General features: G+C 39.9%; 1 protein-coding gene and 1 long non-coding RNA gene across 25 annotated transcripts in view; one reads left to right on the top strand and one right to left on the bottom strand.

The window, feature by feature from the left end:
- Window positions 1-20,329, top strand: part of LOC134293217 (uncharacterized) — a 291,557-nt gene that overhangs the window by 185,110 nt on the left and 86,118 nt on the right. The window lies entirely within an intron of this gene.
- Window positions 1,177-20,329, bottom strand: part of msi2 (musashi RNA binding protein 2) — a 604,855-nt gene continuing 585,702 nt past the window's right edge. For 22 of the 23 annotated variants that reach the window (XM_062960128.1, XM_062960124.1, XM_062960126.1 and 19 more), the window contains 2 exons: window positions 16,781-16,858; window positions 1,177-10,334 (listed from right to left, as the gene is read on the bottom strand). In XM_062960128.1, coding sequence (XP_062816198.1) covers window positions 16,817-16,858 — 42 coding nt within the window. In that variant the 3' untranslated portion in view covers window positions 1,177-10,334; window positions 16,781-16,816. The remainder of the gene's footprint in view (window positions 10,335-16,780; window positions 16,859-20,329) is intronic. The other variant, XM_062960125.1, reaches the window with a different exon arrangement.

Here is a 20,329-nt window from a genome sequence, read left to right as displayed (position 1 = left end):
ATTATCTGCCTAGAACTGTCCCTTCTACACAGCTGTATAAAATGCACACTGAAGTGAATAACTGGCAGTGTGGACACAAGATAATCCAGTTCAAAGCAGATAATATAAGATTCTAAATGGGTAATATAGCTGTGTGGAGGGGCCTTGAGTCTACACTGCCATATAATCCAGTTAAAATCAGATAATCTGTATCTTATAGGCAGTGTGGAAGAGGCCTGAGGCCTAACTGTGCCTGTCCCCTGGGCTGAGTAGGTTGCTAGGAGACCAAGTGGGCGGAGCTTAGCCCTCTTAACTAGCAGCAATTGGATAAAAACAATTATTCCTTTCCCTCTAATTAGGACTTTATTTTTCGTTTCTTTTTGTTGTATCAACCTAGAGCCGTGGATGATGGGTTGTGTTGTCAAATTTCGAGGTTGGGTAGTCTGTAGTTTTGTTGTTTTGTCCGCTGCCCTGATTCCATCACTCTTTTATATATATAGATATATAACATAATATTATTATATCGTGTCATTGTTAGTATTATATTGTATAAAATGATAATATTCTTATTAATATTGTATGTATATACAATATATTATATTTTTAAAACTGATATAAAAATATTAATTATAAATGAGGGCGGGTGCCAGGTAAATTACCTTAGAGGGCCGCATCCGGCCCCCAGGCCTTAGTTTGGGGACCCCTGCATTAGAGTAACTTACCCGCCTCCCAATCCCTCTTGTGTATAGTAACTGTGATCTGTGGATGTTCCCTTTGGAGTTTGCATAGCAACTATAGCAGCCTTCTAGGACCCTTTTCAATGGAGGCTGTTTGGTTTCATTTCTTTTTTTAACACAACTGAGCCACAGAAGTGTCCTTTTGAGCTTTGGAAACCTTTCCTGAACTTTCCTCCTTCAAGTTCTGGGGCTCAGGAGAGTTGAATAATTAGAAAAATGGAACAGGGACTTGTCAGAAGAAAGAATCTTCATGGCAGGCCGGTTTACGTCTCCGTCTCGGCAGATGTGGGAAAACGTCAAACACCTTGTCTGCTGGAACAGAGTAATTAAGAAATGATGATTGACTAACCAGAGCATATGGACACCTTTTGGAGATGAATGCAGACAAGAGAAGTGGAAAAATAGACATTAGCAGTTAGGTGGCAAGCGATGGATGCAAACTACACGTCACACAACACTCTTCAAAACAGATTTTTTTATTTTTATTATTTTTTTCTGAGACAAACACATTGATTTTCTGGACCACAGTAGAGGATGGAAACCTTTCACAAACTTATTTATTTGAAAATACAAATATAAAATTATACTTTCCACATCTGTGATGTGAGAGACCCCCATCCATGTAGTATTTTACAACAGGGCTTTGGAAAGCCATACACAGAGACCTGAAAGATGCTTGATATATATAGATACACGTATATATATATATATGTATGTATATATATATATTTATATATGTATATAAAAAGTCACTACCAAAGTTCGCATCAGTTCATACTAAAATATAAAAGGAAAGGGCTAGGCCTGGCCACTGTGTCTTTGTTGATTAAGTACATTGAGAACCACCTGAAAAAATGCCAAGACTTTGTATTGAATTTACTGATGGAATTCAAAACGCGTACAACATATACAGTGAGATTATTTGCTTATCACTAGGATTCAAAATGACACTCACGTCCCACGCATGGCGGCGTTGGCGTTATGTACAGAACACAGGTTATATAGCACGGGTGACTCCTGTTTGTTTTCAAGACAATACATTCTGATTGTTTGGTAACTGGTGAACAAATAGCTTCAATTTTGAACTCCTTTATTTTTTATTTTTTGGTAATTTTTAAAAATTACAGTATTAAAGTATTGCTTAGCTGGCAGAATCTCACGCAGTGCTTGCACGCCGCAAGGAATGGGTTGGAATTGGATTCTGCACACTTTATGAAACTCTACAGTGTATCGACGCAGATCTTTTGTGAATCTGCTGGTGTGTCTAAGGCCCCCTGTCACTCGAAACATAGTTAGACCAGCTTCGGTTTGCTTTTTTTTCCCAACCATTTTGCTTTTCAGGAAAACAAAACAACAACAACCCAACAACCTCAAAACAATAAGAAAAGCTTTCCAAACAAATACACCCAAGAATAAAAAATAAGTAGTTAGTGTTTTTTTTTTTGTAAACAATTTCATATGCAATATATATATTATTACATAACCATGGCTGGCCTTTGAGAAAAAAGAAATGTAGTAAAACTATATTGCTTTAGTCTTGTTGTGTGTTTGCATTGAATTGGATGGCAAATGGAACAGGATGGTTTGGGTGGCTGGCGTCCCTAGCCCTCATTCATACTCAAGATTGAAAGAGCCATACAGGGATTCATAGCTGGTGGAGGAGGATGAGGAGGAGGAGAAGAGGAGGAGGAGAAATAAAAAATCTATACACCTTTCAGGTCATTATTATTTACCAACAGTTACCCAATGAGTTAACTAGCCTAGCAAGATGTGTCACATTCATTAGCTTGTGTATATACTGCTGTACAAAGGGGGGGGGGGGTTACAGCAAAAGAGCCATGCTACCTTAAAGTCCAAAGCTACGAAATTCAAATTAAAAGGAACGTTACGCAGAACGAGAGAATAAAAAAAAAAGGGACAGTTTGCTCTTCATTTTAATCAAGTTCATTCCAACTGAGGATAGGATGGCGTGGCTTGTTTTATTCCTCGTATTGGGTAGGAGAAAATAAAAACTAGCATCCTGAGGACAAAAAAAAATGTTCAAACCAAAAGACAATTCTGTGTCTGGATTTTGCGTAGTGTTGTTATCAATTCTATCCTAACCTTACGGAAATAGGCAGAGATTCCATCACTGTGTTGTCGAAGGCTTTCATGACTGGGATCACAGGGCTGTTGTATGTTTTCCGGGCTGTATGGCCATGTTCCAGAAGCATTCTCTCCTGACGTTTTGCCCAGATCTATGGCAGGCATCCTCATACTTCACAACCTCTGAGGATGCCTGCCATAGATGTGGGTGAAACGTCAGGAGATAATACTTACGGAACATTGTTCAAACCAACAGCAAGAAAAGACAATTCTGTGTCTGGATTTTGCGTAGTGTTGTTATCAATTCTATCCTAACCTTATGGAAATAGGCAGAGATTCCATCACTGTCTTGTCGAAGGCTTTCATGGCTGGGATCACCGGGTTGTTGTATGTCTTTCGGGCTGTGTGGCCATGTTCCAGAAGTATTCTCTCCTGACGTTTCGCCCACATCTATGGCAGGCATCCTCAGAGGTTGTGAGGTGTGGATAAACTAAGTAAGGAAAGGAAAGAATATATATCTGTGTAGAGTCCAGGGTGTGGCAAGAGTCCTTTGTCACTGGGAAGCCAGCATTAATGTTTCAGTTAATTACCCTAATTAGCATTGGAAAGGTTTTTTGTCTCTTGCCTGGGGGCATCCTTTGTTAGTCATTAGCTGTGCTCTGCCCTCAGAGTGTTGGTTCCCATCCACTGTTTTGATTTTAGAGTTTTTTAATACTGGTAGCCTGCCATAGATGTGGGTGAAACGTCAGGAAAGAATACTTCTGGAACATGGCCATACAGCCCGGAAAACTCACAGATATCTATCTATCTACCCATCCATCCACACATCCACCAATACATTTCTCTCTTTCTCCATCTCTCTATCGATTCACCTATGTTAGTAGCCAGATGCAATAAATCTCTATTGACCGAGTTCGAAGCCAGACCGGGTCGGATTGAGCACGCGACCATTAAATAACCTAGCTTGTTGTTCACCTAAGCAACCCGAATGACAGTTGCATCTGTTGAGTAGGAAATTTAGGGGAGGTTAATTTAACTAATTTACGACACCATGAAAACATCCAGCAGTGTGCAGAAAGGAATGAGGAAGTAATACCACCAAGGACTTGATGTTACAATGATGTGGGCGAAACGTCAGGAGAGAATATTTCTGGAAAATGGCCATACAGCCTGGAAAACACACAACAATCCTGTGATTCCATCACTATTTTCCCTTGGAGCCCATTTGCACGACAGAAATATAGAGCTGTGATTCCATCCTAACTGCCATGATTCCATCTTATGGGATCCTAGAGTTTGAGGAGGGAAGTGCTAGTCTCAATGCTCCTCCCTCAACTGCAAATCCCAGGATTCCATGATGGTTCCTGTGGATCCATAGCACTGTCTTTCCGAAATCTGAATGGGTCCCTAGACTCTAGGAATGAATGAAGAATGGATTTTGAGGCACAAAAAATAGCATTGCCCAATGCGTGCTCTCCATGGAGGTGCTTTTCAATCCCTGTTTGCACCGAATGCAAGGTTTTGCTGTCTCCGAACTCCAAGGCAATGTTTGTTTGGAAGGAAACTGAGAGAGAGATTTGTGCCTGCCGTCCTTGACTAAAATAAAGCGGCAGCTGAGGCTTTTGCTCTTTTGTACTTTCGTAAAATTAAAAACCCAAAGCCCAAATCTTTTTTAAAACAGATGAACGTGGGAACTAAAATTAATCTTAGCCTAGGAAGCCGCTTCAAAAACATAACCAGGCTCCACACAAGTTGTGCTATGGATGAGCCCCCGGGGCTTTTCAAAAGGTATAGAAACATCTAAAACATATTCACACACGCTATCCGTTTTTTTTTCTTCTGAGCATCCTTTTGTAAAAAAATATGTTTTTCTCTTAGTAAAATCCTTTTATTATACCATGCCTCCCTCTTTTTTATTATTATTATTTTAAAAAATAAATTAAAAAAATCCAGTTTTGCATATCTAGCATTAGCATTTAAGGTAGTATGGCACACCCTCTTTCTCCAAGCCAAAGGGTGGGGGAAATCGACAAAATGCCGCCGGGAGTTAGTTTTGCCAGCATTTCTTGTTTCCTTCTCCTTTTTAACAAACGTTGTGAGACCTTTGGTTAGTTGAAACCACATGAGATCAGTGGAAAACAACAACAACAACAAAGAAACAAACAAGAAAAACAAAATTAAATTAAAAGAACACAATTATGACCGTTTCTTTTTGCCTTTAAATAAGAGAAAGTTCTATCCTTACTGGTCCTAAATCTGTGTCACTACGTCTATGTATTTAACCTTAATTACAATACAACTACCAATATGTACTAGAAGAGGAAGAAAGAAGAAAAGAGGGAGGGGGTCGGGGTTGTCACGACTACACTAGCATCAGGACAGCACTCTTACAAGATAGTCATTTTTATACATTATTTAATAGACAACAATGATCAACAAAGAATCTTCTATGAGGTGAGAGGGGCTGAATGCGGAGGAATGCGAGGAGCATAGGGTCGAGGCACAAAAAGCTCCCCTTTGGGGCACAAAACGGGGCTCTGCAGAACCCTTCCCCGCGGGGCTTTTGGGGGGCAGCCCCTCACTGACCCAAGAGCACCCCGGAAGGAGGAGGAGGAGGAGGAGGAGGAGGAGGAGTCCTTGCCGTCGTCTACATTGTGTTGCCGAAGGCTTTCATGGCTAGAATTACTGGGTTGCTCTGAGTTTTCCAGGCTGTCTGGCTATGGTCCAGAAGCATTCTCTCCTGACATTTCACCCACATCTCAGAGGTTGGAAATGAGGCAAGTGTGAATGTTGCAATTGGCTACCTTGATGAAGCCATCCAATGCTAATCAAGCAAGGCCATTCAGTGGTCCAGCATTTCTGTGTTCTCAAATAATATGTTGTTATGGCTGGCTGCTCTGGTTGAAGCTGCAAGGCCATTCAATGCTACTCTTTAGACCAGTGGTTCCCAAACTTACTTGTACTACCTCCCCCTTTCCAGAAAAAATATGACTCAGTGCCCCCTGGAAAGGGGGCGTGGCTTAGAGGGGTGGGTGTGGCTGAGCCTCTCCCCTAGTCCAAGATGCAGGGCTGCGAGGGGAGGTGAGCGGGGCCACAAATGGGCTGCCAGGACTGGGATGGGTGGAGTTACGAGCTCTGAGGCAGGGCTGAGCTTCTATCCCCGTCCTGCGGCGCCTGCCAGGACACAGGGGGCGGGGCTAGAGGGGGGCGGAGCCTGACAGGGCTGAACCTCTATACCCTGCCCCCCTGTTCTAACAAGCGCCTCTATACCCCTAGCCCCACCCTTTAGTCCTAAAAGGCCTCTCAGCAGAGGTGTAGAGGCTCAGCCCTGTCTCGGGCTCTTGGGAAGAGGCCCCGCCCCCAGCCCTGCCCTTTAGTCCTAAAAGGCCTCTCAGCAGAGGTGTAGAGGCTCAGCCCTGTCTCGGGCTCTTGGGAAGAGGCCCCGCCCCCACCCCAGCCCTGCCCTTTAGTCCTAAAAGGCCTCTCAGCAGAGGTATAGAGGCTCAGCCCTGTCTCAGGCTCTTGGAAGGAGGCCCTGCCTCGTTCCCTGGCTCCGCCCTCTGTGTCCCAACAAGTGCCTCAGGAGAGGTATAGATGCTCAGCCCTGTCTCGGGCTCTTGGGAAGAAGCCAAGCCCACTCCTCTAGCTCCACCCCCTGTGTGTCCTAACAGGCGCCTCAGGTGCTCAGCCCTGTCTCCGGCACTTGGGAAGAGGCTCCTCCCCTCCCCAGGCCCCGCCCCCATGTCCTAATAGGTGCCGTCACTGCCCCCCTGGATCGCTCCAGTTACCGAGTTTGATTTGATAAAGTTTTAACGCTGCTTGTATATTTTGTTATTTTTAATTGTTTTTGTTTAGATTGTTATATGTCATAATGTTTCAAACTGTGTTTTCAGTTGCTGAATTTTGTTGTATGTTTTGGGCCTGGTCCCGCTTGTAAGCCGCCCTGAGTCTCTTTGGGGAGATGGTTGGCGGGGTATAAAAATAAACTTATTATGGTTATTGTTATGGCCCATTGCAACATTCACACTTGCCTCCAGGAAGCAGCCAGGCGTTACAGCTGCGAGGCCATTCAATACTAATCAGGGTGGCCCATTGCAACATTCACACTTGCCTCCAACAAACAAGAGGTCTTTCTCCCACCCTGGACATCATTTACAGGTACAGTAGAGTCTCACTTATCCAACACTCGCTTATCCAACATTCTGGATTATCCAACGCATTTTTGTAGCCAATGTTTTCAATATATCGTGATATTTTGGTGCTAAATTCGTAAATACAGTAATTACTACATAGCATTACTGCACATTGAACTACTTTTTCTGTCAAATTTGTTGTATAACATGATGTTTTGGTGCTTAATTTGTAAAATCATAACCTATTTTGATGTTTAATAGGCTTTTTCCTAATCTCTCCTTATTATCCAACATATTCGCTTATCCAACATTCTGCTGGCCCATTTATGTTGGATAAGTGAGACTCTACTGTATATAAACTCCACTTGCCTAGTTTCCAACAGACCTCACAACAATTGAGGATGCCTGCCATAGATGTGGGCAAAACGCCAGGAGAGAATGCTTCTGGAACATGGCCACGCAGCCCAGAAAACTCACAGCAACCCAGTCATCTACACTGCGATACATACCCTGTTTCCCCGAAAATAAGACATCCCCAAAAAATAAGACCTAGTAGAGGTTTTGCTGAATTGCTAAATATAAGGCCTCCCCCGAAAGTAAGACCTAGGAAAGCTTTTGTTTGGAAGCATGCCCGGCGCCCGCCAAACAAAACACCATAGCATGCAGGATTAGCAAATGTACATATCAGTTATATATCGAAATAATGGTAGTAACAAGAAATTCTTGACAGGAGTCACAGTTTGTCTGGTTTAGTTATGTTGGTTTGTGATGGCAAGTACTGTACAGTATAGAATAAATGTTCATTTTTTTGTTCAACAATAAATGTGAATTCTTCTTCATGGAAAAATAAGACATCCCCTGAAAATAAGACCTAGAGCATTTTTGGGAGTAAAAAATAATATAAGACACTGTCTTATTTTCGGGGAAACACGGTATATATACCGGTGTGTGTAAACTATATATGTATACATATATAGTATAGTCCCTGCACTTTTGTTCTGTTTTTGTAAAAAAAAAAACACTTGACTCTCAGGGAATTTGGTATCTGGTCAGTTACTTTTATTTACTTATTAGTTAAGTTATTAATTACTATAATCATTTTTCTATTTTTTTAGTATACTAAAAAATTATCAAGTCTTGATAATTTTTTTAAAAAGCCTCCAGCATTCTGGCTTATTTTAAACCTGGTTGGTTTTTAAGAAAAAAATAAAAACCTTTAAACATTATACAACACCCTACTCTCCCCCACAACCTTATTGTTATGGATCTTAAAAAAACAAAATCAAGTGAAAATAAATGTGGATCCCCCCCTCCTCCTTACGGTTAGCATTTGGGTGCCTTGGTGAGTGTTCAAAGATGCCTTGCTCTAACTTGTCTATGGAACATCTACATTAGCCTACCTGTTAGTAAAATTTTTACAAAAATAGGAGTGCAGCAGCCTTTTTTTTTCTCTTAACAAATGTCGCATTCAGTGTCTTATTCTGGCTGTACCTAGAGTACCAAATTTATAAACGTAACAATTTAAAAAAATATTAATAAAACTTGTCAATATTAATGTTTAAAAAAAAGAATATATCCACACTATTATAGTTATGCTTGTAATATCACCTACTGTGTTGTACTTCGAGTTGCTGTTGCCGGCCTATTTGACCCATATTAAAAAAATTAAATTAAAAAATATCCTTCATAAGTCTCCTCCCCAGCAGAGGACCATATACATAACAGCCAAACATTAAACATGTGCAAATTGGAAATTGTCAGTTTTTCCCTACCAAGTCACAGTGCAATGATGTTTTTTTATACATTATTATTATTATTATTTTTCAAATCTGTTTTCCTCTATAATAAATTAAACTTCTCTTGCGTCGAGGGTGACAAACTTGTAGCACTGAGGTATTCAGAATCATTTTTTTATTAAAAAAAAGAAACCTTTGCTTCCCCCTAATTGGTTAATATAGGAAAGAGATGGAAACAAGGTGAGAGGATGCGAGTTTTATACGGCTTTCCCCGTCTCCAAACCCTGCGGGACAAAGAGCGGGGCAAGCGCTGAAATGGATGGACAGTCAGGTGATGGGAATGGAACGTCTTTAAGAAAAGTGTGCTTGAAACGTTAAATACCTTTTTAAAAAAATATTAAAACGCTCGCTTTTTCAGTCTTGGGAAAAGCAGTGTCCTGGAAAGAACTGAAAAACGTAACTAGACGGTTAAGAAAGGCGTGCACAGAGGTCTAGTTCAGATGCTGGTATGGCGCTAGTACAGTTATAAGGTTTGACACACCTACGGAGCAAGCGAAACAGGGTCAATCTAACTGCCACGGACCAGCTCCAGCAGTTGATCTCAAAAAGTTTAAAAACCTGACGGCACAATCCCATCGAAAACTTTGCCGACAAGACGAACAAGATCCAAGGACCCGAATGGAGGAGATCCTGGTTGATCGTGGGCTCTTCGTCTCGAGTTCGGTACAGAAACTGCCTTAGTCTGACTCTCGTCACAAAAATATTATGCATCTCTCTCTCTTTTTAATAGTTTATATGTAAGTTAATGGAATTGTATTTACAGTATTTATTCCTGTTTGAGAAGTCACCGTTTCAAAAAATCCTTATCGCCTCTATTTTTTTTTTCAAACAACAGAAAATGCACTTATAGAAAAAAAGGACCCCAAGAAACTTCGTGGTCCTCGCCTTATTGCCGAAAATAGATATAATTAGGTTAACTAATAGAAAGAACTGCTAGAGATTCTGCTACTGAGCCAGCCTGCTATTCCCCATCCAGCATAAAATAGAATATTTCCATTCACTTGTCTTGCTTGCTCTACTTCTAGGTTCAGTGTGTGCTAAATTCCACCTGAAAAAATGCCCCCCCAACAGCCCCCAGCTTCAAAATTGGTACCAGTCCACTGAAAAAAAAAATAATGTCACCATTTTCAGCTTCTTTTACGCGACAAAAAAGAAAAAGAAAGGAAAGGGGTGGGGAGATTAAAAAGCAAAGCAAAGAAATCCTTAATATATAAACAGTTATATTATGGTTAGGTTTTTCCTAAAATACATAAAAGTAGCCGATCTACGTGATCTACGTGACTAAGCCTATGTCAAAATACTACCAAAAATGTGATTAAAATAGAATTCAAAGGAGGGGGAAAAACATCAAGAAAAATAATAAAATGAAGAAAATGGATTATATATGTATATACATTTTTTTTTGTTTTCAAAAGCTGTTGTTCTATAGTACAGCCCGTTCATGAGATGATAGAGATCTTGGACAAGCCAAATTGGCCGAGTGCCACCTCCAGTTTGTGTGGGTTATTGGGGATAATGCGATGCTTGAAGTCTGATGACGTGTCACCTCAACATGGAACCATTCAGAAACTTCTTCCCGTCTTGCCTGGACATCCAGATATACTCTAGAGTGGAGAGAGATAAATAAAAGGCAAAATTATTACATCTCGGTCTTAAGAGATGTCTATCTCCTTATATCAGTGGTTCCCAGCCTGTGGTCTCTGGACCACCAGTGATCTGGAAGAACTAAAATATGGTCCGCAGCCTTACTGTTACTACTAGGGATAATAACACAGCCCAACCAAAAACATTTTTTTCTTGGTGACTTTGTTTTAGGCCTATTCCTAGGGTTATTTGGAGTTCTGGCTTTGTGGGCAAGTGTTTGATGAGTGAATTCTGTTGGCTTCGACTCGGTCTGGATTAAGGTCTATGTACAAGGTTTTGCGGATGAATGGTTCAAGGATTTTATACTGTACTAGCTTTGCCCGGCCACGCGTTGCTGTGGTTTATGGGAATTATTTGTTGGCCAGGTGGAATAGGAGTGAATAGCCTTGCAGCGTGAAAGTCTGGCCGTTTTGTGGGGTGGTTGGAGTCGTAGCATCAATCAAAGAGGCGCTTTGAAGTGTGGGTACTTCCTTAGTAGGGGAATTCTTGTTTGGCCAGATTTAATGGTATTGAATAGGTTTGTAGGTTAAAAGCCTGGTCGGTTTGCACATAAGGTATTGTTGCTAGGCGAGGTTGAATGGGACAGAGTAGTGTTGTGGTTTCAAAGTTTGCGGGTTTTGTATGTAGGGGAAATGTTGGTTGGCCTGGTTGAAAAGTATTGAATAGCCTTGATGGTTGTAAGCCTGGTCAGTTTTTACCTTGCGGAATCCTTGGTTGGTCAGTTTGAATAGGAATTAATAGTGTTGGTGTGGGAGGTTTGAATGGTGGAATTAGCCACCTTGATTAGTTTTTAATGGCCTTGCAGGTTGAAAGGGTGTTTGTTTACTGTCTGGAGGAATGTTTTGTTGGGAAGTGTTAGCTGGCCCTGATTGTTTCGTTTGTAGAATTCCCAATTTCCCTGCTTTCCGAGTGTTGGTCTTTATTTCGTCTCCTGGTTTTAGAGATCATATTGTTTTCTATTATTATACCATAGTAAGTCTTCTATATTATATTGATAATGTTATATTAGGTGGTTAGAATTGGATTATATGAGGTCAGTTGTACATCGTTGTATAAAATGTAGACTGAACTGGATTAGATGGCAGTGTAGAGTGAATGCGATGTCATAGAGGAATATTATTTAGAATGCCAAGGTAGATAATCCAGTTTAAAGGAGATATTGGCAGATGTGCCTTGGTATTCTGGGTAATATTGTTGTGTGGCAGGGGTTTGAGTGTAGACTGCCACATAATGGAGTTGAAATCAGATAATCTGTATTTTCTAGGGACAGTAGTATGGATGAGGTCTAAATGCAGTCTGTCTGTGCCCTGGGATACAGGCGTGGGCCAACTTGGGCCTTTGCTGCAGGTGGTTTGGACTTCAACTCCCAGCATTCGTAACAGCCTGAGTCCCTTTTGTTTTTTCTCTCAGAAGCTTAAGATGTTAGGAATGGTGAGAGTTGAAGTTGAAAACAGCTGGGTGAAGAGTACCTGGTCGCTTGTTGTGGTTGTTGTTGTTGTGATTGTGTTTTTAGTGTAATTGTGTTGTATCTTACTTGAGGCGGGGATGATTGATTGTGTTGGCAATTTTTGAGTTTGGGGGGTTTGGGGTTTTGTTGTTTTGTGAGTCGCCGTGATGCCAAAAGCCTTTTATATATAGAGAGAGATGTTTTTAAATGTATTTATTGTATTTTGTTAAATTATTCAATTGTTTTAATTGCTTATGTTTTATCTTCTTGTATTGTATATTGGCACTGAATTTTTGCCAGATTGTGAGCCGCCCTGAGGCCCTTCGAGTGAGAAGGGTGGGATAGAAATGAGGGAAATAAATAAACAAACAAACAAATTCTGATCCAGAAAATTGCATTGAATAGACCACATCAGCTCTAGATTATTAAATATGGTTTTCTGTGGACAGACAGATGGCAACTACTGGGTGGCATATGTTCTGTATCAGAAACTAGAGCTGATATGGTCTATCCAATGCAGTTTTCCAAATCAGCACCCCAAATAAGCAAACCGAATCTAAAGTTGACCAAAAACTGATTGGTAACCGTTTTGGTACTAATAAGGTTGGGAACCATAGATGTAGATCCACCTGCTCTTTAAAACAGTTGTCTCCTTCACTCTGCTAATGTCACCTCCCTCTCCCCCCATCTTGCTCCATTACAAATATGTTTTTGATCAACTTTAGATTCGGTTTGCTTATTTGGGATGCTGATTCAGAAAATTGCATTGGATAGACCACATCAGCTCTAGAACGGCATGTCTACTTATTAAAAGCCTTGTCAGAACACAAGTGCCTAAGAGGGTTGTTGTATGTCTTTCGGGCTGTGTGGCCATGTTCCAGAAGTATTCTCTCCTGACGTTTCGCCCACATCTATGGCAGTCATCCTCAGAGGTTGTGAGGTATGGATAAACTAGACAAGGAAAGGAAAAAATATATATCTGTGGAGAGTCCAGGGTGTGGCAAGAGTCCTTTGTCACTGGGAAGCCAGCATTAATGTTTCAGTTAATCACCCTAATTAGCATTGGAAAGGTTTTTGTCTCTTGCCTGGGGGGGGATCCTTTGTTCAGTCAATAGCCGTCTTTGGGGCTCCTCTGCCTTCAGAGTGTTGCTTCCCATCTACTGTTTTGTACACGGAACAATGGCTTCAAACTACAGGAAAGGAGATTCCACCTGAACATCAGGAAGAACTTCCTCACTGTGAGGGCTGTTCGACAGTGGAACTCTCTCCCCCGGGCCGTGGTGGAGGCTCCTTCTTTGGAGGCTTTTAAGCAGAGGCTGGATGGCCATCTGTCGGGGGTGCTTTGAATGCGATTTCCTGCTTCTTGGCAGGGGGTTGGACTGGATGGCCCATGAGGTCTCTTCCAACTCTACTATTCTATGATTCTAGAGTTTTTTTAAATACTGGTAGCCAGATTTTGTTCATTTTCATGGTTTCCTCCTTTCTGTTGAAGTTGTCCACATGCTTGTGGATTTCAATGGCTTCTCTGTGTAGTCTGACATGATAGTTGTTGGAGTGGTCCAGCATTTTGGTGTTCTCAAATAATATACTGTGTCCAGGCTGGTTCATCAAGTGCCCGAAAGACATACAACAACCCTGTGATCCTGGCCATGAAAGCCTTCAACAACACAAGTGCCTAAGTTTGCGTTATAGTTGGGAGTTCTTTAGAGCAATGGTTCCCAACTTTTTCTTTTTTGACCAAGGACCACTCTCCAACATTAGTACCAAAAGGGTTATGAATCAGGTTTTGGTCAACTTTAGATTCAGTTTGGTTATTTGGGGTGCTGATTCAGAAAATTGCATTGGATAGACCACATCAGCTCTAGTTTCTGATACAGAACATATGCCACCCAGTAGACACCCACAGAAAACCATATTTAATAATCTAGAGCTGATGTGGTCTGTCCAATGCCATTTTCTCGATCGGCACCCCAAATAACCCCAGGAACAAATCTAAAAACGAAGACACCAAGAAAAAAAATTTTTTTTGGCTGGGCTGTGTTATTTTCCGTACTAGTAACGGTGAGGCCGTGGACCATGTTGGGACCACGGTTGGGACCACAGGTTGGGAACCAGTGCCTTATATGAAGCCGAGGCCCGTATAAGTAGCTGCTTAACTGTCGGAGGGTATCTTCCTCATGGCCCTCAAGGCCACTTTGTGTGGTGGACTCAGTCTTTGTCAAACCATAAAGACTGCCCGTGATCACATGCAATTCATGCCCAAACCAGACTTAATAGGAGATTCCTGGGGGAGGTCTGTTACATATTTCTCTGAGGATGCAACAGATTGGATGACGTGTTGTAAGCCTGGCCATAAAATCGTCAGGCTATTTTAGACCCCATGATTATTTCTGCCGACGTTAATTCACAGGATTTCCCATAAAATAGCATGCAATATCATTTTAATTCCATCAATTATGATATTCATTCCATGCACTGATTTTTAATTCAGAATGCATGACAGATTAGATACAAACAGCATCAAAATATAGTATTTAATACAAATCTTTATTGGGTTGCTGCGAGTTTTCTGGGCTGTGTAGGTATGTTCCAGAAGCATTCTCTCCTGACTTTTCACCCACATTCTCAGGCATCCTCAGAGGTTGTGAGGTCTGCTGGAAAATAGGCAAGTGGTGTTTATATATCTGGAATGTCCAGGGTGGGCAACAAATAATCTCAGCAAAGGATTCTCCCAGGCAGGAAGCCTGGCTGCAAGGCTAATCAATGCTAATCAAGGTGGCCAATGGCAGCATTCACACTTGCCCAGACAAAAGTTCTTTCTCCCACCCTGGACATTATTCCACAGATACATAAACTGCACTTGCCTAGTTTCCAACAGACCTCACAACCTCTGAGGATGCCTGCCATAGATGTGGGTGAAACGTCAGGAGAGAATGTTTCTGGAACATGACCGTATAGTCCAGAAAACTCACAGTAACCCAGTGATTCCAGCCATGAAAGCCTTTGACAACACAAATCTTTATATTTTTCATTCTATCTGTCCATAGACTGTGCTGAAGACTGGTTTATATTGTCAGCTAAGGATTTATAGTACGAAGGCTAAAGGATAAAAGGATAAAAATCAGCAGATCAGTTGAAGAGGAAGGAAACAGGTAGGGATCCATATTGAATCTTTTCTTGAGATTTATTTGTCTTTATAATTAGTGGTACTTGATCTGTAGATAAGAAGGGTACTTCCTGTGGTATAATATATATATATACACACACACATATATACACAATATAATTTACAATAATATATAATATTATAATATTATAATATTAATATTATTTTGTAATACAATATAATACTAATAATACTATATAATAATATTAATTATATATTATATATTACATGTAGTATTACTAATAATATTACAATATATTGATATACTACAATATAGTAATTTATTGCCAGTATTGTGCTACGCTAATAATATAATATTGTATGTACATTTAATTTGTAAGCTGCTCTGAGTCCCCTTCGGGGTGAGAAGGGCGGGATATAAATGTATTAAATAAATAAATAATATTTGGTGTATTACTTAGACGAGCTTTTCATGCATTTTTTTTTATTGTGTCAGAAGCAACTTGAGTACATACTGCAATTCGCTTCTGGTGTGAGAGAATTTATTGCCAGTATTGTGCTATGCTAATAATATAATATTGTATGTAAATTTAATTTGTAAGCCGCTCTGAGTCCCCTTCGGGGTGAGAAGGGCGGGATATAAACGTATTAAATGTATTAAATAAATAAATAATATTTGCCGTATTACTTAGATGAGCTTTTCATGCAATTGTTTTTTATCGTGTCAGAAGCAACTTGAGTACATGTGACCCGCCCTTGTTTTTATTGTTCTTCTGATTTTGTGTTGTAATGTACATTTTCATTTATTGCATTGTTTAATATGTTATGATTTGTTCTTCTTTTAAATTCTGTTATATTGTATTGTTCTGGGCATGGCCACATGTAAGCCGCCCGAGACCCCGTTGGGGAGATGGTGGCAGGGTATAAATAAAGTTCTATTATTACAGTAGAGTCTCACTTATCCAACACTCATTTATCCAACGTTCTGGATTATCCAACGCATTTTTGTAGTCAATGTTTTCAATGCATCGTGATATTTTGGTGCTAAATTCGTAAATACAGTAATTACTACAGAGCATTACTGCGTATTGAACTACTTTTTCTGTCAAATTTGTTGTCTAACATGATGTTTTGGTGCTTAATTTGTAAAATCATAACCTAATTTGATGTTTAATAGGCTTTTCCTTAATCCCTCCTTATTATCCAACATATTTGCTTATCCAACATTCTGCCCGCCCGTTTATGTTGGATAAGTGAGACTCTACTGTACATACTGCAATTTGCTTCTGGTGTGAGAGAATTGGCTGTCTACAGAGACATTGCTCAGGGGACGCCTGGATGTGTTACCATCCTGCTGCGAGGAAGTCTCATGTCCCCGCAAGCTAGAGCTGACAGGCGGGAGCTCACCCCATCTAGCAGAGTCGAACCGGCGACCTTCAGGTCAGTAACCCAACCTTCAGATCAGCAGTTCAGTTGGCACAAGGGTTTAACCCATTGCACCACTGCGGGTCCTTTTTCATGCAATAAAACACTTGTGTGTTTGGAAAGTGCTTTGTTGGTGTTTGTGCAAATCTGCAGTTCTTTGCTCAGCTGTAATAATTTCATTAAAATTGACAAAAATAGTAAAGATTTTTTTTTACAAAACTAGTTCAAGGTCTCTTTCCAGTTTCCATCCCCTAAAAATCTGCTTTTGTTGGAGGAAAGGTGTTTTCAGAGGGGGAAGGGGAAGGGAAATGATCAAAAGACAGGAAGAAAAGGGAAAGAGTGGGGCAAGAAATAGGGCAAGAGAGAAGGGACATTGCAAAGAATATAAATGCTATATACTGGAATACCTCCAAGTGAGATGGCAACCAACCCTGTGTAACGTTTCAATGGTATCCATTTGTAAAAGCCGTTGCAATCAAAGGCCCCTAAAATTGCACAATTGTTAGCGTCATCAGTGTGATACAAAGGAAGAGATTATGATTTTGTAATTTTTTTGAAAATTATTTTTCAAAATCACCAGGATGTGTGTTGTCAGCATGAATGTGGCCGAACCTGCAGACATCTCTTCGGGTTCAATGCCAGAGGTATTTTTCCAAAACCTGGTCAATTTGGAATAGTGTTTCTGAAGCTGCTGTTAATAAAAGCAGTAGGTTTATTACAAAGGCCGCCGCTTCTTGCAGAATGTTACTGGCGTATGTGCAGGTCTACACAAAATAACCTGAAAGGTCACATTAGTGCAAGGAAAAGCACAGCGCCAAGTGCCATGTTATTCTTTGCAAACAAAGGTCAACACCGCACACTTTTTCAAGCACAGCCCTCTCTTTAAACATGGAAATGAGGAGCCTTGTGCGTGTTAATAGACGGCAGTCTCTATTGTTGTAATTCGTAACAGAAAAATAATCTATATTTCACTATATAGGCAAAGTGATTGGCAGGGTACTCTGGTATAATAAGAATGGAATTGCACAAGAGTCCCATATTAATTTAATTAATTTATACAGTCTTTCAACAATTTAAAAAGTTAAATAGGTATGGCAAATGTTACGTAGATGTACGTTGATATGGAATCCTCCAAATTCCACTTAAAGCCATTTAGTTAAGTGGCCTTTAAATAGTATTAGGCATTCATGCTAACACACGCCATCGAAACACAGTCAAAATCAAAGACAATAAACCTTGCATGCAACTTGTTAGGAACAATTTCCGCTCCCAAATTAGTAATTTTGCATCCCCACATTATATTATTGACACTTGCTAATTGATCTACAGAGTCCACTGTAAACATTGCACAACAGATTCAACAGCATTGAGCTCAGGGGAGTCCATTTAGGGTTGGGACCTACAGTTCAAGAAGCAGTTTGCTACGGAACCTGATAGTCCCGTATATACTCGAGAATAAGCCGACCTGAATATAAACCGGGGCACCTAATGTTACCAAAGAAAACTGGGAAAACTTATTGACTCGAGTATAAGCCGAGGGTGGGAAATGCAGCAGCTACTGGTACATTTGAAAAATAAAAATAAGATACTAATAAAATTAAATTAATTGATGCATCAGAATGTTAAATGTTTTTGAGTATTTACATAAAACTCTGATTAAATCATTATTCTAACCTTCTTCAATGTAAATGTGCTTACGTATCCTTCCAATAACAGTAAAGTAATAAATGTAATAAAAATAGAGTAAAATAATAAATGTAATAATAGTAGAGAAAAGTAATAAATGTAATAGTAATAATAACAGAGTAAAATTATAAATGTAATAGTAATAATAATAGAGTAAATTAATAAATGTAATTGTAATACAGTAGAGTCTCACTTGTCCAAGCCTCGCTTATCCAAGCCTCTGGATAATCCAAGCCATTTTTGTAGTCAATGTTTTCAATATATCGTGATATTTTGGTGCTAAATTCGTAAATACAGTAATTACAACACAACATAACATTACTGCGTATTGAACTACTTTTTCTGTCAAACTTGTTGTATAACATGATGTTTGCCACTTAATTTGTAAAATCATAACCTAACTTGATGTTTAATAGGCTTTTCCTTAATCCCTCCTTATTATCCAAGATATTCACTTATCCAAGCTTCTGCCGGCCCTTTTAGCTTGGATAAGTGAGACTCTACTGTAATAATAGATACATAATAATATAATAATTATAAATTATAATAAATATAAGAAATATAAATATCATCATAATAATAAAATAATAATAATACAGTAGAGTCTCACTTATCCAAGCTTTGCTTATCCAAGGTTCTGTATTAATCATAGAATCATAGAATAGTAGAGTTGGAAGAGACCTCATGGGCCATCTAGTCCAACCCCCTGCTAAGAAGCAGGAAATCGCATTCAAAGCACCCCCGACAGATATTATCCAAGGCAGTCTGCCTTTTAGTAATTGTTTTTGTAGTAAATGTAATGTTTTGGTGCTAAATTCGTAAATACAGTAATTACTATACAACATTACTATGTATCGAACTGCTTTTTCTGTCAGTTTCTTGTAAAACATGATGTTTTGGTGCTTAATTTGAAAAATCGTAATGTAATTTTATGTTTAATAGGCTTTTTTCTTAATCCCTCCTTATTATCCAAGATTTTCGCTTATTCAAGGTTCTGCCGGCCCATTTAGCTTGGATAAGTGAGACTCTACTGTAGTAATAATAAATACAGTAGAGTCTCACTTATCCGACACTCACTTATCCAACATTCTAGATTATCTAACACATTTTTGTAGTCATTATTTTCAATAAATCGTGATATTTTGGTGCTAAATTCGTAAATACAGTAATACACTTATCCAACATAAACAGGCCGGCAGAATGTTGGATAAACGAATATGTTGGATAATAAGGAGGGATTAAGGAAAAGCCTATTAAACATCAAATTAGGTTATGATTTTACAAATTAAGCACCAAAACATCATGTTATACAACATATTTGACAGAAACAGTAGTTCAATATGCAGTATGTAGTAATTACTGTATTTACGAATTTAGCACCAAAATATCACGATGTATTGAAAACATTGACTACAAAAATGCCTTGGATAATCCAAAACGTTGGATAAGTGAATGTTGGATAAGTGAGACTCTACTGTACCATAAAGTGTTGTACATTCGTAGTACAGTAGAGTTCTGGTTAACCGACTTCTGGTTAACTGACACTCCGTATTATCCGACGTCCCAGACCCCTTGGGAGGCGCTCATGCACGTTGCTAGGTAGCTTACTATCTACCTAGCAACACGCACAGGCACCTCTCAAGAGGCAGGGCGGCGAGCATAGAAGCGCCTGTGCGCGTTGCTAGGTAGATAGCAAGCTACCTAGCAACGCGCACAGTTGCTTCCCAAGGGGCGGAGCGGTGAGCACTCAGCTTAGGAAGCACCCCTGAGCGTCGTTAGGTAGCTTGTTATCTACCTAGCAACGCGCATGGGCACCTCCCAAGAGGCGGGGCAGAAATGCTCCTGCACGTTGCTAGGTAGCTTGCTATCTACCTAGCAACGTGCACGGGACATTTCCTTCAACCGGCTTGCTGGATAATAGGGCCTCCCTATTATCCGTCAGATCCAGTTATTTGACATTCGGCCCGCCCGTTTATGTCAAATAACCGGAACTCTACTGTAACAAGAAATTCTTGATAGGATTCACAGTTTGTCTGGTTATGCTGGTTTATGATGACAACTACTGTACAGTATATAATAAATGTTCATTTTTTTCGTTCAACAATAAATGTGAATTCTTCTTCATGGAATAATAAGACATCCCCTGAAAATAAGACCTAGAGCAAAAATTAATATAAGACTTGTCTTATTTTCGGGGAAACACGGTAATAACAATAAAAATGTTTTTTTTAAAAAAGGGCTGAAAAACTCGGCTTATACTCGAGTATAGA

The sequence above is a fragment of the Anolis carolinensis genome, unplaced genomic scaffold, assembly GCF_035594765.1.
Source record: "Anolis carolinensis isolate JA03-04 unplaced genomic scaffold, rAnoCar3.1.pri scaffold_7, whole genome shotgun sequence".
Classification (NCBI taxonomy): Eukaryota; Metazoa; Chordata; class Lepidosauria; order Squamata; family Dactyloidae; genus Anolis; species Anolis carolinensis.
The sequence above is the reverse complement of the archived record's forward strand: the minus strand, read 5'-3'. Positions and strand labels throughout refer to the sequence as shown.